Genomic DNA, 25,748 nt, shown 5'->3' on the forward strand with positions numbered 1-25,748 from the left:
CTTTGCAATGCTCTTGTTGAACAAGCATGTACCATTCATTTCTGGAGCATGCTCTTAAAACATGCAACAATATTCAAAACTGGTCTAACATTTATTAAGGTAAGTTTTTTAAATATTTGACAATGTCATTAAAAATATAAATATTAAAGGAAAAAATACATTATTCTACCATTACTTCAAGTTTAAACCTAATTCAGGGCTAAAGTGATTTTATTACATTTTAAATATATTAATTTATATTGCAATTAATAAATACAAAGTGGGCTCAGCAATTATAAAGAATATTATAAGATTTGCTGGTATATGAGACCAGTTATTTAGTAGGACAGGCCTGCTTGTTTCATCAAATGAAAAAACCTTCGTCTGTATGAGACCTGATAACTCACTTTTATTTCAAAAGCTAGTAAATAAAGGTCCTCATATTGTAGATGGATCCGGAACAAGACAAATGTGCATCATCTTCACGATCAATTTAGGGTAAAAGCAGTCATACGATGAGTGAACAAATAGCATCGGATCAGGCAATAATGATTTTCATTGCTGCCTATAATATATTAGTATCACCCATGATACTAATATATTATAGGTTTGCAATGAGTCGTTTTGTGGATATGAATTATTTTATATTTATATATAAATATTTGTTTATTTATATTCATTTATTTCTCTAAGACATCATAATTTTACTGAATCAGGATCAATTTCTTGAACAAGATATTCTGGCACAATATAATCACTGTTCATGTGAGCCCTTCTTTTGTGTACCACAACATTTTCCCTGTAACGAAACTTGATTCCACACACTTTACATTCATAAGGTCGTTCATTTGTGTGAGTCCTCATATGCAATCCAATGCTTACTTGATGTTTAAATTTTTTTCCACAAATTTCACAGCTAAAAGGTTTTTCATTTGTATGCACTTTTTGATGAACAGCAAGACGTTGTGAAAGCAAAAATGCTTTACCACAAATCTTACAGGCAAAGGGTTTTTCATTAGTATGAATCTTTTTGTGTTCAGAAAGGCCACTTGAATGAGAAAATTTTTTCCCACAGGTGTCACACATGTATGGCTTGTCTTTCGTGTGAATACTCCTGTGTCTTGTAAGATGACCCGAAGACATGAATGTTTTTCCACATATCTCACAGATAAAAAGTTTTTCAGGTGTATGAACTTTTCTGTGCACAGCAAGTAAACCTGGTGTTGCAACTTTTTTCCCACAGGTCTCACATATGAAAGGCTTTTCATTGGTATGTATCCACTTGTGACGAGCAAGATTTCCAGATGCTGAAAAAGTTTTTCCACATGTATCACACTTGAAAGGTTTTTCATTTGTGTGAATCCTTCTATGAACAACAAGGTGCTCCTTTAATATGAATTTCTTCTCACATGTTTCACATTTAAAGGGCTTTTCATTTGTGTGAATCCTTTTGTGAATTGTAAGATAGCTTCTGCGTGAGAATTTCTTTTCGCATATTTCACAAGTAAAAGGTACTTCACAGGTATGAATCTTTCTGTGCTCAACTAGACTTCGTTTATGTAAAAATTTCTTCCCACAGGTATCACACACGTGTGGTTTATCACTATTGCTAATCACCTTGCACAAAGGTACATCAGAATTCTCTAAAATTTGTCTTACCAAACTGTCAAAATTGTTTGCCTCTTCATTTGAACGGATCATTCTGTAAGAATTTTCATGCTCATTAAATGTATAATAATTGCCACAAACATCAAAATATATCTTCTGTTAATTGTATAGATACTTCCATTATTGCACAAGTAATAATTCAGAAAGCAAAGACCTGTTCCAATTTAGCATGTTATAAAACATGCTAAAACATGAAAATGACAGTTCACAAATTACTTAGGATATCAGATTTTCTACTTTCTTAATAGATATTTGTAGAGCTAAAAAACACTTTCTTGGTGCATTCTGTAGCTGATTATATCAAAATGAAGTCCTATCTTCAGTGATACTCTTTAAAATCTGTCAAAGAAAAAGAAAATTTCTTAAAGTAAATATATCAACAAATAATACTAGCAAAGTTTTAGTTTTAAAATTTTTCTCATTCCCCACAAAATTATCTTCCTTTAATTTATTAGGATAAATGGCCTAAATAATTTAACTTAGTTTTTTTATGTCTAACTTTGTAAACTCTCAGTATATCTAAGCTGCATGTTCTCTGCCAAATTAACCTAATTTGCAAGGGAAACCCATACCTTTGTATGAGACTTGTTGAAAAGTTCTTATAAATGTTCCTTGCATCCTAGATGTTTGAATCTAGATCATTTCAATAAAGAGGTCATTGCTATGCTAGAAGTAAATGCATGTTAACATGTTCATTGCCAATCACGCGATATCGCGGGGTGCGAGTTCTCACCAAACGGCCGATCACGCATTATCGCGTTGACGTCGCTAACTAAATAAAAAAATAAAAAAAATTTGGCCACCACAAGAAATTCCAATTTTCAGCTTGGCAATGAACGATATCGCGCGATCACGCGATGCGAGTCCTCACCAAACGGCCGATCACGCGTTATCGCGTGGACGTCGCTAACTAAATGAAAACAATAAAAAAAATTTGGCCACCACACGAAATTCCAATTTTCAGCTCGGCAATGAAAGTGTTAAAAGAAGTGAATTTCAACTAGTTGCATCTTGTAACAAAGTACTAATGGATACCAAGTGCCTACTGGCTGCTGCCAGATGATTTCGATAAAAATCTGATACTCATGATTTTCACTAAAATTTGTCAAGCCTTTTTTTTTTCTTTTGAAATCAGAAGTTTGCTAAATACTGTGCTGATTTTGAAATAATACACTTAGGTATTACAATATACTGCATTTGTGTAATAAATTACCTGCAGCTCAACAGAAAAATTCTGATAGGATAAGCTAGCTTCAACTAATTGCGCTAAGGCAAACTATTATCACCAAAAAATTATTTTCAGTTAGGCTCTTTCATGGACTATATGGTTTTTGTCTTGAGTAGCATGTTAACATACAGCATCTTTCATATCCCTTCCTGAATTTAAATTATTCACCAACGAACACTTATCAACAAACAATTCCCGTCTTACATTAAACCTACACCTAACAATAATTTTTAATACTCATCCATTTGGTGACAGGAAGAAGTCATCCAATTAAAATGAATATGCAATTACATATAAAATAAAAATAAAAGGACAGGAACAGGTCTTCTACATAAAATTTACAGAAAATCACATTTTATTTCCCAATGTTTATAACATAATGGACAGAGATTACTATTTCCGGAATAAAATAATCAGGTATACCTTCAATGAATTAAAACACTAATCCGTAAATATCAAAAAAGAAAAAAAAATCACACGTGAGTGTGTTTTACTGCATTCAATAATATACATAATTCAATTGATTTTCATTTCATTGTAAAGAAGGTATCATATCATATTTCCTGCAGAAATTATTAGTAACTTAAATGTTACTGAATCTTTTAATACCATAATTTGGATCCTGGTTTGATGTACAAATGGTTTATATACTGATTCATAACTCTTTATAACTTTCATAAGCTGGCTGAAATCCAAATAACGTGACAAATGAAGTATTATCGCAAGTGTGTGTATTTCGTAATATGAAACCAAAACTGTTATGAACTGAAACAGATTTGTAAGAAAATTCACAGAAATCACTAATCGAAGTTAAATATTATCATATGTATGAAATTAAGATATAAAGATATGTATCTTGAGAAAAAACATGCTTGCTTACCATCATAAAAGCACATGGCAAAAAACCAGAACACTACAGAAGTTGACAGGAATAGTATAAGAAAAATGGAGCGATCAAATGAAGGTAAAATCTCTTCTGTGTGCGCATGACGTCATCTTGTACACAGTAGTCAGTTGACAGGATATGATATATCGACTGAGACGGAACATAGGAAGGCATTCTGCACCCTTATCTATTAAAGTCGAACGCTCTAAGAACAGTTAACCGGATGTGATTTTGTGTTATCAGACACCGGTGATTATATATCCCAAAATTAATATTAAAAATACTCATTTATGAATAGACGTTTTCGCAACGAAATCTTGACCGGTTACCTACGTATTTTGAACCATTTCAGATTCGTATAGTTTAAGGCGATGTAGAAATAATCACCTAATAATTAACAATTATTATTATTACAACAGGTGTCTCCACGGAGTCAGAAGATTCAGCCACAGGGTGGTGAATGGATTTCGCGAATATGATTCATCTCACAAAAAAAAAAAAAAGGTTTGGTTATTTTTGTAGAATTAATACTTTATCTCAAAAACGTGAAGGTGCTTGCACAAAGTTTCAGTAAATTAAAGAGAAAAATAAGCTCCGAAAAAAAGCAGAGGTTTTCTCCTAGGAAATGGGAAAAAAATCCTCTAATGCTAAGGCCCTAAGGATGCATGATAGCTAAATACTTAAGGAATTGACAGCGTACACTAGAAATATAAATTAAATCAACTTAATATATACTTTCCGATATTTCGGCAACGTCACGTTGCCATCTTCATGGATACTTAAGATAAAGACACGTGCACGCAAGTACTACATAACAGCAAATGAGAAACGAAGCGAGGAAGCTACCGTTTTCCTAAAGTCCTGATGGTGCCCCCTGGCTGGCTATATTAGGTGTTCTTGGCCTTTAGGCTGAAGTTCTTCTGATATATGTTTCCAAATCTGTTCAAATAACCAAGCTCTAACCACTGAACTAAATCACATCCTTAACACTTTCTCAGCCAATGGCTAACCCCCCCCCCCCAAAAAAAATCCAAAAAATACTAAAACCAGTTATCCACAACCCACCTCCCCCCGTTCACAAAAAAGATTACTCTAAATCCATCACCATTCCCTACATCCGAGGCACCTCGGAAAAAATCAACAAAATCCTAAAAAAACATGATGACCTCTTGTTACAGACCACATAGAAAATTGGCATCCTTTATCCGCTCCACTAAAGACCAACCACTTCCCCTAGACCTACCTTGCAGCTGTAAATTGTCCTACTTTGGCCAAACAGGTAGGACAGCAAATATCAGAATCTCAGAACACAAGGACTACATCCGATTTCACCAGTACAGACACTCTGGGCTTGCAGACCATGCTCTGAATACTCACTACAGAATAAGTTGGAAGAAAGCCACAGTAATACACTGCAGCAGGTTCAAATATGAAAGACTATTCATGGAATCAGCCTCAGCCCTTAGGAACGTGCCAAACCTCAACAAATTTGGATGTATGAGACTGCCCCAAATTTGGGAAACATATATCAGAAGAATTTCAGCAAGTACTACATAACAGCAAAGGTTTCTCATTTGCTGTTACGTAGTACTTGCATGCACGTGTCTTTATCCCAAGTTCCCATGAAGATGGCAACATGACGTTGGTGAAATATCGGAAAGTATATATTAAAGTTGATTTAATTTATATTTCTAGTGTACGCTGTCAATTCCTTAAGTATTTAGTTATCATGTTTAACCAGCATATAAGCCTTTCTACAAGAATCCCTAAGGATACAAAACACAGTTTTTGCATTAACCGATTTTCCGGAATGGGGAACCGTCTGTGCAAACTTAGGAAGTGGCAAAAAGCTCCTCTACAATTTTTGAGTCGAACAATGGATTAGTAGTCTCAACTCCCAAACAACAAAATTCATTCCCTCACTTAAAATCACAAACATCCATGACCAAAGTGGGGTTTGAACCTGCAGCATGTGGGTTGGATAGTAGATATGCTAACTGCTGGACAAAAACTAAGCTAGCACTTTTTGTTTAAAAAGAAATTCAAAAATTCGAGTATAATCTTTGAAATTCATCCCCCCCCCCCCATGTATTAATATACATGTTTTATTTTTTTGTACTACAGCTAATTTAATAGAAACCAAAATTGAAATGAATGCATACATTTAATAAGTCATAAATACCAAATTTCATTACATTCTATTCAGCTATTATAATTTCAAATGATCTTCCCAATAAAAATGTCCTACTGGAAAGGGAAAAAAAACAACTAACTAATCATATTGTTTCAAATTGATTAATATGTTCAAAATTTCTTAAATTCAAGAGTATGGAGAATAATGGTCACAGTTTTTTTTTTTTTTTTGTCAACAGATAGTTTTTCAATCATCATGAAATTTCTCATATGTACCTTTGTGGGGAAGGGGGTTATACAGGATATTATGATAGTACTACATGAAAAGTTTCCTCCATTACTAACTTCCTATGACAGTTTTCTTCCAAATTAATTTATCACTATTCAGATATAGTTAGAACTAATATTTCAGCCTTCCAAGGCACTTCTTACTGTATAAAACTACCTAGATCTTGGTCTTCCTCTGGGTCTTTTTCTAATCATCCCAGTAACAAACATCTGTTTTGCTAGCCTTTCCTCTCTCCCATTCTGTTTAAGTGACAGTACTTTAAATTAGCTCTGCTCACATGCCTGAATGCTAATAATGTCAAGTCCCTTCCTCATATCCTCATTTTTAATATGCTTCTGCCAGTGATACCATCTGTTTACTCTCTCTCTTAATATTTGTGATCTGCAGCCTTTTGATCAAGTGTTTTAGTTCTAACTCATCTCTCAGATCCACATATTAATACTGGTTTGAACAATGTCTTGTATACAGTTACTTCAGTTTTGACTATATTTTCTCTTATTCCATATAAATTTATTTAGTTGACTTCCTACCATAGCAGCTTTGCTAATTCTGTTGTCTATTTCCATATTTAATTTGTCATCTTCACTAAAAATTGTACTTTAAATAGCTGCAATATTTGTTCTGTATGTTTCCTGTTCAGAATGCAGCTGATCTTCACAATGTTCCTGTCAATTTTCATAGTCTGTTTTTTTATGGCTGATTTTCATACTAAATTTATATACCAATTATCCAATTAAGTCTTAGAAACACTTCAAAACTTGATCTTATAACTCTTAAATAATTCCAGCCTATCTATATGCATAAAGTAAAGATCCAAGTTGAATATTTCCAATTTTAATAGCATGTCTAATCCTACTTTCTTTCATAATGTGATTCATACAGATGATGAATAACAGCAGAGATAATATGCACATCTCATCTAATATCAAACAGCTTCTTGTATGTCCTTCAATTCTGATGACTTACAACTCAAATATACACTATGTACTGTTCAATACAGTGATCGATTTATACTATACAATTCTAGCATTCTGAACAGCTTTTCTCTTTTCTTCTTGTAATATATGCCAATCTTAAAAATCGATCACTGTATTGAACTGTTATATTCCCATGATTTCTCAACTGTCTTAAAATGAAATTTTGATTCCATTCTGACAACCTCTAGTTGGCCTGAATCTCATTTGTTCTTCTCAAAGGAGAAGAACAAGCTTTCTTTGGTTACAAAAGTAATGTTTGATATACAATCTCTCCTAGTCAACCCTTCTTGAGGTGTGTCCTGTTTTCAAAGGGATTCTAGGAACTTCAGTAAGCATTCCTTCTATAAAAAGATATTTTCCTAGTTGGAGGAAATGCCATTTAGACTTACTAGGTGGTAGATGATGTTCATGGCTTGTCGAAACAGCACTGTCTAGCTTAATGGGAAACTGAAGTGGCTGTTGCTATGTTTGGTACACAGTTGAGTTGATAGCACCTCTTGGTAATTCAGATCACAATCTCTTTTAACATTCATTTCTAGTATAACACACACTTCTCAGCCATTAACAACTTGATTCATATACTTTGGCACTACAATGACAAATGAGTTGAAAGGTCCAAGATTTTAATCCTTTCCACATTCAGAATGTTTCTGTTCTCTGGATCTAGATAAGTTACCCATTTTGGAAAAACGACCTTTACTTCCCCACTCTGTTCAAAATTTCATTCTATATCCAAGCTGGGTCTGCGTGGTTAGCCTAGTCACTATGTGCTTCAGAACCATATGCCTGGGGAAGGAGTGTCCTAGGTTCGATTCCCGTCAATGACGTGAGGAGCTTAAGGATCTTCCTCAGCCATAGCCAAGTTAGCCAGTCTTAGGTGTGGACAGCGACAGCAAGGTTTTCCCCCAGTTTATCTGGGTTTTTTCATTCCACGAGCAGGCAAACCGGCCCCGTGAACACACACGGATACAGTCATGAATATTGCCCTTAGGGGATGCAGCAGAGGAGTGCCAAACAGGCTGCATTAATAAGTCAGTAACCTCCTCATTAGGGTGGGAGACTGTCTTAACCCATCCTAGATGGATGAGAAGGATAGGATATCCAAGCTATATATTTTTATAGTAATAAATGTGAAGAAATAGAGTTCCACATGAGGAGGCATAATTATAAAAGGATGTTTCATTTAGTTTGCAACTTAAAGCACAAGTTTAAGCCTAAATTGAACGATATCAAAAACAAGAATGGAGGAGAATTTGGAGGAATTGGAAAAAAAAAAAAAAAAAAAAAAAACAGATGGAAAGAATACTGCAAGAAACTGTACAGCAGAGAGGATAAGAAAATTTGGAGGAGCCCTCTCACCAGCAAAATTTCAACTTGAAACCGCTTCCACTTAGGCGTGCGGATCTGAGAGCAGCTAGACAGCTCAACAATAAGGTCCCAAGTGCAAACAGAATCCCAGCAAAGTTAATTAAGACTACAGGGAATGGAGGGATAAGAGTGTTTCATAACTGATTACAAGGATATGGAAGACAGGAAGAAAGCAGTTTTCATACCAGTACACAAGAAGGGAGTATGAAGGATTGCAAGAACTATAAAACGATTTGTTTAATCTCTCATGCAAGCAATTAACTATGTCCATCAATATGGATAAAATACGTCAATCCTCTTTATCCATCATATATTTTAATGTAATATCAACGATATTACAATTTTAATATGCACTTCGCATCTTTATGTATATACATGTCATTGCCGGTTGGGTAGTTAAAGATAGGACTGAGGCCAAACATGAGGCAGAAATGCATGAGGAATAAGCAGGTTTTAGGAAAGGCAAGGGTACCAGAGATCAGATCCTTTGCCTTAAGACAAATCACAGCATGTGTACTTTCTCCTCATTTGTTTAGTATCTATGCTGAGAACATCGTGCATGTAGCACTGGATGAGCTTAAGACAGGATAAATGGATCTCGATTGATCAGTAATCTGAGGTATGCAGATGATACAGTACTTCTTTGTAATGTCCTAGCTATTCCTTGTCATTACAAAGAAGTACTGTATCATCTGCATACCTCAGATTACTGATCAATCGAGATCCATTTATCCTGTCTTAAGCTCATCCAATGCTACATGCACGATGTTCTCAGCATAGATATCCTTGACAAAGTTAGAGATTAGTAAGAACAGAGGACTTTAGCTCAGTCCTTGCAAGATGAAGATTATGGTTCTGAAAGGAAATATAGACAGGGAAGCTCCTGAGATCCATTATTAACGTGAAGAATTGCTGATCCAAATTACGTTAGAAGAATAGGAATGACTAAAACAATAGTCAGACTTGTCTAAAATCTGGAAGAATGGAACTATCTCCACAGGAACAAAGTTAAGGATTTTGGATGTAGCTGTTTTTCCAAGAGCAATTTATGGATGTGAGACTTGGAACTTAAAGAATTCTGATAGGAAAAGGATAGCTGCTTTTGAGATGTGGTATTATGGAAGGCTGTCGAGGATATCATATACTGAAAGGCAGATAAACAGATGGGTGCTAGAACTTTAAGATGATGTGTCTGGAGTGACTAATCTTCAGAAAGTTCAAGCCTCCAGAAAAGCATACAACAAGATCACCTGGTAAAGACTGGTGTGGCACATCACCAAGCAACTGAATGACCATACAGCATCTGCTGATGTCCAATGACCAGATGGATGGATGGATATCCTAAAAGAATATAGAGAAAAATGTAAGAGAGCTAAGATTCAGGAAATTGGCAAAAAGCTAAAGCATAAGCTAAACAAGTCATGGAAAGACTTCAGTAAGAATATAGAAAATAAATATCAGGTAGGTGGCAAAATGTTCTGATGTTCTCCATTTCTAAGCTATTAAAATAGCTTAGAAATGGAGAATTGAATTGAGATTGAATTTGTGACTGAACTTAGAATTGATTGAGTACTGTAAAAAGATGACAAAGGTGACATGAAAACTGAGATAAGGATATCCTAGATGCCTGAGTAATCACTTTGAAAGACTTAAATGAAACAAGTAGTGACAGAACACTGGTAGAAAATTTTCATGAGGAATGCAAAGTGGCCAATACATACACATACATATCAATACTCAAGGAAAAAAACCATCAAAAACATGAAATATGGAAAAGCAGATGATATTTGACTAGAAATGTTCAAATATGGAAGTATAAAAGTTCTGCAGTGGCTCTGCACTGCATAATTCAGAGGGTCTGGTCATAAGGTCAAATTCCAGACAATTAGAGTAGAGCTCCCACAGTTCCCATCTATATATATATATATATGAATTGACAGCCTATTTTTCTACCCACTGCAGGGTGAAGGCCTCTCCCATTGCAGGAGATTTTGGGTCTACTACTTCCATGGTGACCCAGTCCATATTGGGAAAAGACAATCACAAAATCCATGCCTACACGGGCTTCGAACCTGCAGCCTCTTGGCTGGAGAGCAGATACGCTAACCACTCTGCCAACCAGGCTGGCTATATATATATATAAAATCCACTGCTATCTCCTCCAATTCAGGGATCTTTGAAAAAAAAAAAATCTCAGGCATTCTTAAAAGCTATATAACCCAAAAAAATTAGCTACCCTTATCTACATACCTTAAAGATCCTCTCCAACTTTTACACACACACACACACACACACACACACACACACACACACACACACACACACACACACACACACACACACACACACACAGCTAATTCTCTTTTAAATGGCTTTTTTTACATGATTTCAAAATAACATAGTTTAGAAAACAAAAGCAATTCTATTTTTACATGGTATATTTTGATTTAACACAGTTCAAATGGTGCTTATTTTTAAAATTTCTGTTTGAATTTGGTTCTGTTAAAAAGAGTATTTCCATTATAATTATCATTTCCTAGAATAGTACATATGTACTTAAACTTGAATTTTGGGGAACCCCCTCAATGTTTTAAATATCAGGGATTACTCTACACTACAGAATGTAGACAGCTGTGGTGACAATAAAAAAATCAATTTTTGTAATTATGATTCCCTGAAGTTAAGCTGACAGATGATCTGTTATATTCACTTCCCAATGGTTTCTGGAAGCAGAAGAGTGCTATGCGATTCCTCAAAGTTGGTCGGTTACGAGAGGCCAGTCTATATAAAGCTGCTTGGAAGGAGTTAAGCTGTTTGCTAAACAATCATTTCCTGTTTACAATTCGAAATGTTTATACTTTCATTAACAAAACACAAGATGTGTTTTGTTCATAAAAGTTTTGTTCATCCAATAGAGTTATACAGGCATGTATTAAATTTTGAAGTTTTGTACACGTAAAGGTTGATTGATTGGTAGAGCCTCTGCTACTAATGGCTCATGAAAAAAGTTAAGCGATCATTCGATGCTGTTGGCACACTCTCCCTCGATAAGTCTTTGGACTCTCTGCAGGTGTCACATAATAATAATTATTATTTTCAGATATTTTCATAACATTACCCCATTAATCATGATGTCAGGTATTTCAGTTAGACAGAAGAAGAAAAGAAAAGCTATTTCTTTAGAAACTAAGATCCAAATTTTAGACCATTTAGCAGCAAAAGAAGGTTCAACAAGGGAAATATTTGGGTTGAACGAGCTACCGTGAGAGCGGTTAAGAAAAATGAAGAGACCATTAGAAAATCTGTTCTTTGTGGAACAAAATTAGGTGCCAAGTTGTCATCATATATAAGAGACATAAAAGTGAAGATGGAAAAGGCACTAGTGATGTGGATAGAAGATTGCTTACAAAAAGGAATACCTTTAGATGGAAAGGTCATCAAACAGAAAGTTACGGTTTTACAGATTCAGGAAAAGGAGCCAACAACATCAAAGAACAATTGTCTGTTTCTGCAAGCATGGGTTGGCTTACAAAATTTCTCAAAAGATATGCACTTCATAATGTGAAAAAAAAAAAAGAAGAAGAAGCCACATCTGCAGATGAGCCGGCAGCTAGGGACTTTCTTTCAAAACTATCTAAAATTATTGAAAATAGTGGCTACATTCCTGATCAAGTTTGGAACGTAGATGAGACCAGCCTTTTTTTGGGGAAAAAAAATGCCAAGTAGAACTTATATAGCAAAATCACAAGAGTGTTGGTGGCTTTAAAGCAGCAAGGATCATGTGACTATTATTTTGCAGCAATACTTCAGGAGATCGTATATTAAAACGAAAATTTAACTAATAACTCATTAATCGATCCCTAAGACTGCAAGCAATGAAAGGTGTTGGATTTTAACAGGTTAACAGTGCATTGGAAGGCAAACAAAAAAGGTTAGGTTACAAAAGAATTTTTTAATAAATGGTTCCATCAATGTTTTGTTTCAGAAGTTAACACTATTTGATGGGAAAAAAATCTGAACTTAATACACCTGGCCATCCTGTTTTAGAACACCTGAATGTGGAATTTTGTTTTCTGCCACCTAATACAACTAGACGAGGGTGTGATCGCTACCTTCAAAACTTACTACAAACATTCCAATACATTTTGGATAAACTAGATAAAAAAAAAAAATTATGATGACAGTTATTGATGTGTGGAAAAAATTTTCTATTTTGGATTGCATCAAACTTGCTAAGTTGCCGTTATCAGAATTGAAACCATCAACTTTTAATGCATGCTGGAAAGCTACTTTGCCAGAATGTGTGAAAAAGAAAAACCCTGTACCTTTGCATGCAACTGAATATCCCAATATCATCAGATTAGCACATGCAGTTGGCAGAGAAGGATTTGATGATTTTTCATCAGCAGATATTGAAGAATTTATGGTTGCTAAGGCTGCTAGTGATGATGAAATAATAGAGGCTGTTCTTGAGAATCTCAATGAAAGAGAAAAAAAGTGATGATGATGATGAAGAGATTCCACTTACTGCAGGATTAATTAAAGCAGGGCTTCAAATGGCTAGTAAATTGAAAAGTCATTTTCTTACACATAATCCAAATACTGAATGAACCGAACAGTTTAAACGTGAATTGGAGTCATGTATGGTGCGATATGAAGAATTATATAAAGATCTAGTCAAAACAGGATCTCAATGATTAATTACAGAGCTTGTGGTAAAAAAAAAAAATCAACCTTCAGAATTATTGGAAATTAATGCTAATTTAGTTCCTTTTACTGAAGAAAACATTTTGTTATTGCAGTATGAACAGGATGGTCAAAGTGTTTCAAGTGATGGAAGTGATTTCATTACAGTCTCTCACAAAAGAATGCGGCTGCTGTCAGAAAGTGATGGCAAATAAAATTTAACTAATAACCATATGTGCAGGTGTATTTGTGCCTTTTCGAATTTCTGTTTTATTAGTGACACATTATTTCTTTAAGGAAAGAAGTCAATGGACACACAACGGGCAAGGTTCATTGTGCCATGTAATGAACAATGTGTTTGTAGATAGTATAAATTGGAGGAATATGATACTCTGAAGTCAGTGCATCTGTCCAGGTGAAATGGCTAAGAGAAGGGAACAGACGGAGTTTAAAAGAGGCATTGTCATAGGATGCCATGTTGCAGGCTTATCTTTTCAGCAAATTGTCGACAAATTAGGCCATCCCAGGTCAACAATTAGTGATACCATACTGAGATGGAAGTGCAGGGAGTCAGATTCATTCAGGAAGGCTACTTATCACTCTCACCACATGATACCTTATCATGTGGTGAGAGTGATAAGTAGTGATAGCGATAGTGATAATTAAATTCATTTGTACTATCTGTACTCACAACCTCCAAATGCAAGTCAGAATAGTCATACCATTGTATGAGAGAAAAATCAGCTTGCACCTCTTTCTTAACTGCATTAATTCTTAACTTCCACAGATGCCCTCTCATTCCATAAAATGAAAAATTCATAAGGCTATTGCTGTAACAGCATGGTTTGTGGACATGAGCATCCCTCACTTGACTGGCCTCCACAGAGCCCTGATCTCAACCCTACATAACATCTGCAGGATGTACTGAAACATCCAGTGAGGTCAAAGGATGTATGCCCCCACAACAGTCCAGGATCTCATGACATGCCTAGAGGAAGAATGGTCTGAAATTCCCATTGATCACTATCCTATGCTTTGGAAAGTATACTCCACTGGACTGCAGTGAAAGAAGGTCTTACATCTTAAGGTGGGTGTTATGGCTGCTTGTTCCTCACATTATGCACTGTGAAGTATGCTGTCTTTTGGAAGAGATGTTTTTTCACTGCAAGATCAATTTCATTCCAGCACTAAGCTACATATATATGCAGATGCTTTTTAGTATTGGTTAGTTTAAATCTCTTAATTAGTGGTTTCCAGAAAAAAAAAAAAATTTTTTTTACCTCTTCAACATATATTTGGTTTCGATGGAAGCATTTGTTCCTATCCATCATGAAAACATTTTTAAGTATCCAAACTGTTTATTAATGATGAAGTTATATTGCAGGATTCTGTGTTCTGACTGATCATTCAGATAGCAGTGAATATATTGTGTCAAATAGTGAAAATTTAGAGGGGGTCATCATTAAATTCCTGATTTATATTCCCAGGGTGCGTACAGATTTTTATAATAGCACAATATATGAAAAGTTACATCATTACTAACTTCCTATCAACAATTTTCCTTCAAATTAGTCTTTTAATCTGTAAACATTCTAATATTATCAGATTTTATATTTCTGTGTTCTGAGGCACTTCAGGGTCATCAAGAATCCAATTTCTTAATGTTAATAGTTTCAGTTAAAGGGGCTGTATTTTCATTTTTTTAATTAATTTTTTTCCCAGTTTTTTTAATACATTAATTTTGTAATCTGCAGTTACATAATTTGTAATTATGTAACCTGCTAGTATCATCACAATGTCTCCCTCCCTCAAGTACTGCTTAAGACACCTGCATCTCTTGCTATGTGTTTGAAATAATAGCACAATATTCACTTATTAACCACACTACCGGCCAAGACGTATATATATACACGTCCAGTTTATCATGGATGCGAAGTGCATATTAAAATTGTAATACCATTGATATTACATTGAAACATATGATGGATATGAAGCATATGAGGATGTGTATTTGATCCATTATGGCCAGTAAGGTGTTGAAATTTTATTTTTCACTTGGTTAGACTACAATAAATTTAGTTTAATCCTTTATCCAAGTGTGAGCAAACAAAGTTTGCACCTGAAAATATCTTCAGGACTGGGGTAAGGTAGTATACAACACACACCAGGCAACTCGTAGCAAAGGTGGAGCAAGCTAACATCACTCCTATCTCAGTATCTCCCATAATGCAAAACACATCTCCTTGCAGATATGTATAATGTTATGCATTAAGAGAAGGACCACTACCCAGAAGTGGAGATACCAGGCAGAAGCAATGGCAGGTCATCTTTACCTATAGAAGTTGCCAAACGGTGTGCCACCTTTTTATTAAATTACTCTGGATTTTGATAAAGATGTTGAAAGTTTATTTTTCACTTGATTAGACTATAATAAACTTTCAACATCTTTCTCTAAATCCAGAGTAATTTAATAAAAAGGTGGCACACCGTTTTGCAACTCCTATAGGCAAAGATGACCTGCCATTGCTTCTGCCTGGTATCTCCACCTCTGGGCCTGGCTCCCACTGAAGAGACCTCAATAAAAGTTGAAACTAGTCTGGGTAGTGGCCCTTCCCTTAATGCATAACATTATACATATCCGCAAGGAGATGTGTTTCGCATCATGGGAGATACGGAGATAGGAGTGATGTTAGCTTGCTCCACCTTTGCTATGAGTTGTCTGGTGTTGTACTACCTTACCCCAGTACTGAAGATATTCTCAGACGCAAACTTTGTTTGCTCACACTTGGATAAAGGATTAAACTAAATTTATTATGGCCAGTAAGGTGGTTAAAAAGTGGGGAGAAAAAAAAACAAATGATAATACAGTTCCTTTCACTAAAACTATTATCTTTAAGAATTTGGATTCTTGATGACCCTTTTTCTACTGTAGTAGCATGCATGATAGCATAGAATAGATTTCCCCTTTAGCAAATATACAATATATATTTATATATTAGTAAATATAATGTATACAATATATACAAATATACAATAACAAAGATCATGGACTTAGTGGAAAGCCTTTATAGTAATAATAATAATTAACAAAAAAATGTCAACTGAAGTTAGTGATTTTCTGTAGATACCACAACTTCGGATTCAGTTCCGTGAGCATGAGTTATCAATGAAAAAAAAAAAAAAATTCAGGTAATAATGAAAATTGAAGTAGCCTGTGATGCTCCAAATCAAAAATAAATAATAAAAAAAAGCACTAGAGATCTAACACAAGTTATTAAAAAAGAACTAATGTATTGACAATAAGAAAACTAAGAGGAAAATATTTAAAAATGGCTTCTGATTGTCTAATAACAAGTCTAACAAGTGCGAAATCTGACAGAACTTTTTTCCACTGCTAGATTAATTTTTATAATAATTAGTTCATATTTAGGGAACCACAGCTTCAACAAGTTGTGTTCTCTAAACTTTCACTTTAATACCTACTCTACAGCTCTGTCTCCACCACTCAATCCACCAACTACAGCTAACCACACCTACACCAACGCCATCTAATGCCCACCAGCATAATTTCCTTCACAAGCATCCATGCCTGTGGTGGGATTCAAACCCACAGCCTTTTGGCTGGAGAGTGGATACACTAACTACTCGGCGAACCAGGCCGGCAGATTTTCTTTATCAATATTTATCGATTTTCTTTATCCAGCCAGCAATTTTCTGATTGCTGGCCAGATAAATATTTATTGATTGCCTTTCAATATAATTTTTTTGAATATATAAATTACTAGCAAACTGGTATTTATGAAAAATTTTACCAAATTGCATGTAATTGAAAAAGTCAATAAATTTGCAATCTCTACCAGCCACTGAAGGTATATCAACAATAAGTAGATTATAATAGTTCTCTCTGTTGGTAAGTTTAGCGTCCCACAGTTACTGGTGGCACTTAGCCCTATAATTCCTTGGTTCCTTGGTTATGAACTAACTACTAACCAAAATTTGTGATATTCGAATGTTGGGACTTTAAGTTCTACCAACTACAAAAACAGCATCAGCACTCGAGTTTCAAACAGTAAGCACAATCATTAGCATCATAATCAAGGAAACACAAGGCTTAATCTCCTCTTCCACTAATAGCAACAGGTTTACAACAGCATGAACAATTTCAGAACATAAGCCATTTGAAATTCCCAGACTGTTTATTAGAGTTGAAGTTCAGAGGGCAAACTGCAAAGGTTTGCAAAAACAGCTCAAAGGATCACTTGGATTTTGACGAATACACTGACAAGCAAAGATAACCTTATAAAGAAGGATAATAACTTATGAATATGATGGATGCATCTCGACCACTGTGCAGATTTGGTCACCTAGGTGACCAAATCTGCACAGTGATCAAGTGAGTGATCAACATGGTGACATGATAGAAACTTATTAGTTACTAAAGGGGTTCTATAAGACTGATACAAAATGAAATTTTTTGAGAGAGAGAACTAGGGGGTAATCTCTGGAGGATGTGTAATAGTAGTTAAGGGTGCAAAGACTGAACGTATGCTAAGGGAATGACTGGAAAGGATTATTCGAGGTAGTTGGGTATTCTGACAGAGAATGAGCTTAAGGAGAGGTCTGACAAGTATTGCGTGAATAATGGTTAGCATGGATCTCCCATGACAAGTCTTCTGACCTCATGGAGATGTCTGTAATACTATTAATAGTAATAATAGTTAACCAGGCTAGACTAAGCTAGTATTCAGCAATTCTTGCTGTACATTTTGTTTTGCAAGTGGGCATCTGGTTATTGTGATTTATTGGGCCCACAAAACATCACAATAAGTGAATTTCACAACAAGCAATGGGAACCTTTTTTTTAATTATATTTTTCGTTGCTATTATAAAGTATACAGATGGTGTCCTATAAAAATATATAAAAAATGTGAACTTGCCTTTTTTCTTTTCAAGAAAATTATTATTATGTGACACCTCCAGGGAGTCCAAAGACTCATCGAGGGAGGGCACCTACTCTACAGCTCTCCATCTCCACCACTCAATCCATCAACTACAACAAACCTATCATCTACACCAATGGCATCTACTGCCCACCATTATACAAAAATAAAAAATATAAATGAATAAATCATAATAATTAATTTATAAACCATACTATCCATTGTATTTTAATTATAAACTTTAATAAAAAAAATTAATGAAAAAATGCAAATGACTCTTCCTTTTTTTTTCCTCCAATAATATGAAGTTTCATACTCAAGCTTCTGAGATTCATTAATTTTGCTTTCATCTGCAGTTTTCTCTAGCATTACTTCTTTTTTGTTGTGTGCAATTGTTTGACTGTGCAATAATTATACTAATTTTATAGTGATTAGTAACAATCTGGTTACTGATGTATCATATGATGTAAGTAGGGTTGTGTGGGTATTGTAGTATTATATGTAATTACTGAAATTATCAATTTCTTGATATGTATCCTCAATGGGCATATATAGGTATATGATAGTACTAAATGAAAACTTTGTATTAGGTTAACAACATTACTAACGAAAAACAAATGGTGGTATGACATGATGGAATTATTGAAATTACAAAAGTTGAAGTTTAATTTTTTGAAAATATAATTTTCACTTATGTTAGCAGGGAAATATATTACAAAGGATACTGTAGTCTTTCACAATATTTCAAATATGTTTCAAAAGTTTGCATTACATACACTAGTGGAGTATGGAATGCTAACCCTTGGAACTCCATTCATTTATCTGTAATAATATTTTGTTAACCTAATGGTTAATATCATTCAAGAAGTAATACAAGAAATCAAAACTACAAACAATCAAAAGACAATATTCAACATTTAAGACAACTGGAATAGATGAGATTAGCAAAAATGTCACATAAATATTAGATTAAGGGGGAGAAAATGTTCCTTTTTGGGATAACTTCCCATAACCTTTGAGATATGGCACAGAATCATTCTTATTATTCAGCCAATGAAGGAACAGTGAAAGATTAAAACACCCCTCAAAATATGAAAACACTGATGGAACATTATTTGCTTCCAAAATCAAAGAAAGTAGATATGTCAGTCAGTTAGACCAGATTTTTAATGCTAAAGAAATCAAATATAATTTATGTAATCTTATTTTCTTATTTCAGCATTATGTCCAGTTTCATAATAGTTCAGACTGCAAGAACAAGGAATTTTATAAACACCTGGAAGAGATCATGGATGAATTTTATATATTTGATGTATGTCAGCAGCTGTGAGCAAGTTATTGGAAAGGTAGGTTAAGTCTACTTCTATCCAACCTCTCCAATACCTTGCTACAGCTGCAGATATACAACAGATAGCCTACAGAATACAGGATTGGGCTAATGGACACAGGATTCTTTATGATGGCAGGCATGGGCTTGTACAGGATAGGTCTTGTTTTAGCATTCCATTTGCATTTTATAAGGTAACAAATGTGATGAATAAAGGAAGATTCATATATAGAAATATTCTTGGACTATGCAAAAGCATTTGATAGATTACTGAATGACAGACTGGTGTAAAAGCTGAAGAGGATAGGAACAGATAATAGATTGGTTAGAGGGATTGATATTGGCGTGTTATGCATGATGGGCTGGCATCTAAGGAAGGTAATTAGTAGTGTGCCCCAAAAGTCTGTTCTTGGGCCCTGCTGCAAATTACATTTCATGTGGATTGACTGGGGTCTTCAGTTGTTTGCTGATGATACAAATTTGGGGGGAAAATTATAAGGAGCATAGCTGATGTTAATTGTCTTAAGGAAGATGTGAATAGACTTTTAGCTTGGACGAATAAGTAGGCTGCAGTTTTAATAAGGACAAGATGTTGCACTGTGAAGTGCAGAGCGACAAGGGTATACAGTGTATTGGTGGAACTATGCTTCAGGAAGTGGATGAGATTGGAGATCTCAGAGTTGACAGGTAATATTTATAAAGAACAGGGAAAATGTTGCAAAGGCTGCACATCACATTGCTGCTATGAAAAGGAGTACTTTTACAAGTATAAAATTAAAGAGATGGTTATGCTGTATAAAGCATTGCTCAGACCACACATTGATTGTGCTGATTTGGAAACACTAGAGAAGATCAGCAATGAGTCACCGAGACAATATCAGCACTCTAGGATGTTGGCAATGGTCAGAGATTAAAGGAATGTCAATTTCAGAGTTACAAAAAAAATAAATAAAATAAAATAAAAGAGGAAAAATACTCAATAGCATCCTTGAGCACTATAAAATTACTATGTCAACAATAAAATTTGGAGTAACAAACTGTAGTGCCATTTAAAGATAATAAGGAAAACAATCTATATGACTAAAAACCTACCTAAAACAGCAAGGATTACGCAATGTAGATAAATTTTACTAAAACCAAAACAATGGCAATACGTAGATACCAAGAAGAACATAACTATAAGTGAAAGGAAATAAACTGGAAAAGGTTAAATTTAATTACCTAGGGTAATTTACCATGACCGAAATGGCAAAATCCCTATCTCTTCAAAGACCTTAAAATCAAAATATATAGCTCAATGGTACTCTCACACAGTTTTATGGTGTAAAGACTTGGATCATCAAACAAAAGGAAAAATCGGCAAGCTTGGTAAACAAGTGTTTGAGTAAATAAATAAAACAGATGGACAGAAATGAAAACCAATAAGGAGATCAGAGAAGAATTACACTACCATATTTCAGTAATAAGCATTAAAGAAAAAAGTTACTAAAAGATTTCCTCAAGTTCTCCAGAATGTAAGAACAGAAGGAAAGATACCACCAGGAAGACCTGGAAGGAAATGGCCAGAAAACATCAAGAGTGTGTGTGTGTGTGTGTGTATATATATATATATATATATATATTTAAAGAATTGAATGACTAAAACCCGAGATTTAAGTAAAAAGGTTTTAATATTAAAACACAACTAGTTTCGGCTTGTAACAGCCTTCATCAGGTGACATATAAAAGAAAGAAAAAACACTAAAACACTGAAGCTTAAATAAACTATGAACAACATGGAGAGTCTCTATATATAATTGACATTAAAACGTTGTGGTTGTAGCTGCACGCATAGACTTCCGTGGCTAATTGTTTCAAAAGATATATTTTGGCGATTACACCACATTTTTTATTCAGTTATTCAGTTATATAAAACACTGAAATAATAGTTCCCGACAAGTTTCGTAAATCGTAGGATTTACATCTTCAGGGGGTAAATAGTATAACTTAAAGTTTACACAAGAGAATTAATAAATACAATTCATAAAACTCAAATAACAGAATGCAGATAGAAAACGTTATTGACGTTGAACAATACTGGACGATGTCACGTGTTCTTGTTCTCGTTCATACAGTCCGAGCTCAGATTGAGGTAGATTTTTTATTAGAGCTGACCACACTTGATGGAGAATTAAACCTTGATTTTTATTGCATTGGGTTAGTTTTTTAGCATATTAGCAGCTTCTTTAAATTTTCTGAGAGCCTGTGTAGCTCAGTGGATGTGGCGTTTGCACACCACGGCACTTGGCCGCACGAAGGAAGACTTGGTTTCGAGTCTAGTCGGCGACTAGAGGAAATTTTTCTAAGCCTTTTTTCAACCAGTTCCCGAGTTAGTTGATCTCTGGCATGGGCAAGCGGGTTTTTACTCCCGGAAACTCGGGTTTTTCGTCCCGTAAACTCAAGAAAATCGACCGTAGAACCCACATTATTTCAGACATTAAATATATCGTGTTAGGGTTAGTGACCACGAGATGGCGGCACATTTGAGCCGTCTCTCTTCACTGTGTACCGCTTAATTAGTGATAGCCTTGGGCCATCTATCTCTGATTGGTACCAGTGGAGATTGAACTGCCCACTCTGTCTCCAAAAGTTAGATAGGGCTAAATGGCCTCGCCTATTCTCCGTATACGGGAACAAAAAGGCGTTAGCTGATTTTAGCTCTTTAAATTTTCTTATATAACTGTTGTTTTCTATGTATGACATCGTGGTTTTTTTGCCAGAGTACATCGTGTCCAGTGGAAGTGGTATGAAAAGCAAGACTGGGAGGTTGTAGCTCAAGTTATTATTTAGATGAATAGGATTGAAGATGATTTCCCTAGATTCCACGTTTTTTTCTCTCTAGTTCATGATTGCAATGGAAGATGTTAGTAGATTTTTCCAGAAGTCTGTGTGACTTTGGCTTTCATCATTAGGAATAGCCGAGAAAAGGATATGACTTGATAATGCACTAGCTCAATGTCTCTTATAAGTAATGTCCCTCATGTGTTCTTCCTTACGCAATTCGACAGATTTGTCTGTCTGCTCAAAATAAGGAATATCACAATCACACAATATTTTATATACCAGGGTATTTAAGATGATGATGATGACAAGCTTTTGGATGGCTTATTAAGAAACAGATTTTTGGAAGTGGAGTGAACAAAGTTCTGATATGGTATTTTCTTAAAACTTTTGCTAATTTATGTGAAACTGTACTTATGTAAGGAATAGATATATTGCCTTTGAATCTATTTGTTTCTTCTGAGTGATGTCTAGGAGGATTAAGAAGGAATCTTTCAATGATTCTCTTGGAATATCCATTAACTTTGAAAGAAGTCTTGAGATGGTTTATTTATGTAAGAAGTTCATTTGGGTCATCCAGAAGAGAATGGGCTCTATGTCCCAAGGTGGAAATTATTCCAAGCTTATTTATTGAGGGGGGAAGTGATGGGACTGACTATACAGATATCTGTTGGTATGTGTGGGCTTTCTATATATTGATATTTTGAGTTTACCAGAAGAGCGGGTCAGTTTGACATCAAGAAAAGGCAGGGAATTATCTGTTTCAAGCTCAGCAGTAAACTTAATACTTTGATGTCAGCTATTGAGATGTTCGAGGAAAACCATAAGGGAATCATGTCCATGGCTCCAAATAATGAGGACATCATCTACATAGCGTTTCCAAACTTTAGCCTTCAAAATCCTCTAAGTATTTGCGAGTACAGGGGATAAAGGATTACCCATAGCCAGCCCATGATTTTGCTTGTATATAGTATCTTGAAATCTGAAGTAACAGGACATGATGCAATGTGTAAGCAAGGCTAACATTTTTTTGGATAACTTGTCCTTAAGTAATGTTAGAACTTCATCTGTTGGGACATTAGTGAACAAAGAAGTTATGTCCAAGCTAGCCATGATTTCATCTTCATTAACTGTTATATCCTTGATGTATGAAACAAATTCTGTAGTGTTCTTGATAAAGGATGGCGACTTGTCTGAAAAACTTTTGAGGTATTTGGCAGGATATTTTGAAAGGTTGTATGTCAGAGAATTGATACCTTCTACATTACTTACAAGAGACAGCGAGCCAGTGCATTATCAAGTCATATCCTTTTCTCGGCTAATCCTAATGATGAAAGCCAAAGTCACACAGTCTGTTGGAAAAATCTACTAACATCTTCCGTTGCAATGATGAACTAACAAGAAAAATCGTGGAATCTAGGGAAATCATCTTCAATCCTATTCATCTAAATAATAACTTGAGCTACAACCTCCCAGATAGTCATTCGGCTGTAATCATGTACTGGCGTTCACAAGATGCTACTAGCACATACTTTCCCAGCAATACAACAAATGAAAGAACAGCTTTAAATACAACCACAACATTTTAATGTCAATTATGTATAGAGACTCTATGTTATTTATAGTTTATTTAAGCTTCAGTGTTTTTTCTTTTTTCTTTCTTTTATAATGTCACCTGATGAAGGCTATTACAAGCCGAAACTAGTCGTGTTTTAATATTAAAACCTTTTTACTTAAATAAAAAGGTTTTAATATTATATATACGTTCAGACCACGTGTATATATATATATATATATATATATATATATATATATTATATATATATATATATACACACGCGGTCTGAACTTGTACAGAAATTTAAATAATAACTTAGCTGCAGATAAATTAAATTGGAAAGCTATTGTTTATGGTAGACTCAACATGCTTTAGACAATTCAGGAGGATGATGATGACATGTTTAAGTTAGTAAGAGGCATTCGTCAAATTAATAAGGGGGGGGAATAAAAAGAGTGGATGGTGAGAGTAAAAAAAGAAGTTGTGTAAAGGTTTGGTGGAGAAAGGAGTTGATTTTGTGGAAGTGTTAAGCAGTTTAAAATAAAATATATTATTGATTAAATGGGAATGGGCTTATGACTCAGTGGAGGCGTATGTTATAATACATTTTCGTGAGTTTTCTTTTAACTGTAATAGAAACAGCTCACAAACAATCGCTTTACACCAAATATAAGAAACCGTATTGATGAATTTGCACAAAATGCCATATGCCTACAAATTATCACAGCACTGGGTATGCAACATGTATGATAGAATTCCAAAATAAACATATTTTAAAATGAACATATTAACATACCTTTCAATGCAGAGCATTATATCAACTATTTCTCTGTACGATAAACTTTTGTAAACGCTAAAGCGATCTCATTGACTATATTCATAACAGAAACGGACTAAATACATAGTGCTGTTAATATGTGTATCTAGCATTTCTCTGAAAATTGACAAATACAGATATCACAGGAGACATTCTTTCCAGAATGCTAGATGACAATACATTACAAAAATAATCACATTTTTTTCCCCCGCAAGGTTTCATCTCCTGGTATATTTTATCCCGACAGTGCACCCTAGTGGAATAAGTAACACCAAACAGCTGATTACGTCAACCTCCAAAGGAGTTCTTGGATTCTAAATAAAACACGAAAAAAAAAAAAAAAAACACATGGATTACTATTTATCTAAGGTCATATACTCTATTTACTAATAATTGTCCGGACACTTTAGCAATTTACCATTGATCCAAGCTGGCGAACCCTAATACCAGGTATGTCTACCTTTGGCTTTGATCACCTCCTGCACCCTTTGAGGGAGGCGTTCCACTAATGTGCGGCAGGCATCAGGCGGAATTTGTTTCCATTCCTCCATCAAAGCAGCACTGAGTTCAGCGACAGATCGAGGACGTGCTGCTCTGGACCTCAAACGCCGCTCCAATTCGTCCCACAGGCGTTTGATGGGATTGAGATCAGGACTCTGTGCAGGCCAGGGCAGTCGTTTAACACCCATCACTTCATACTATTCCATAACAGCTGAAGCTTTGTGGCATGGGGCATTGTCGTCTTGATAGTAACGGGACCGTTCTCCATAAACATTCCACAGTGTAGGCAGCACTTGATTATCTACAATATCAAGGTACTGAGCTACCTTCATGGAACCACAGACAACGACCAGTCCGTGGTTCCATGAAGGTTCCACTCCAAACCAGCTGAATGCACCCCACACCATTACTCTTCCACTACAAACCTTTACTGTTGTAACAAGCGTTCACAAAGCTGCCTCCACACCTGCACCCTGCAATCAGACTGGGAACAAGTGAAACTTGATTCATTGCTCCAGAGTACCGTTTTCTACCATCGTCCAGTTCACATGCTCTTTGCACCAAACCGCCT

General features: G+C 35.0%; 1 protein-coding gene across 2 annotated transcripts; it reads right to left on the minus strand.

The window, feature by feature from the left end:
• Positions 1-285: 285 nt before the first annotated feature.
• On the minus strand, positions 286-24,897 carry LOC150100776 (uncharacterized). 2 transcript variants are annotated; one of them, XM_090401829.1, is made up of 2 exons: positions 24,656-24,897; positions 286-1,986 (listed from the first exon to the last, which is right to left on the minus strand). In XM_090401829.1, exon 2 carries the CDS (start codon positions 1,678-1,680, stop codon positions 676-678), a length of 1,005 nt encoding a protein of 334 aa, XP_090257955.1. In that variant the 5' UTR covers positions 1,681-1,986; positions 24,656-24,897; the 3' UTR covers positions 286-675. The 2 variants fall into 2 exon arrangements, with proteins under 2 accessions (XP_090257955.1, XP_090257956.1); XM_090401830.1 differs by lacking the exon at positions 24,656-24,897 and adding an exon at positions 3,756-3,812.
• Between the last annotated feature and the right edge of the window lie 851 nt (positions 24,898-25,748).

Source organism: Typopeltis vanoorti, chromosome 12, assembly GCF_054136105.1.
Source record: "Typopeltis vanoorti isolate ZY-2024b chromosome 12, IOZ_Tvanoo_1.0, whole genome shotgun sequence".
NCBI classification, from domain to species: domain Eukaryota; kingdom Metazoa; phylum Arthropoda; class Arachnida; order Uropygi; family Thelyphonidae; genus Typopeltis; species Typopeltis vanoorti.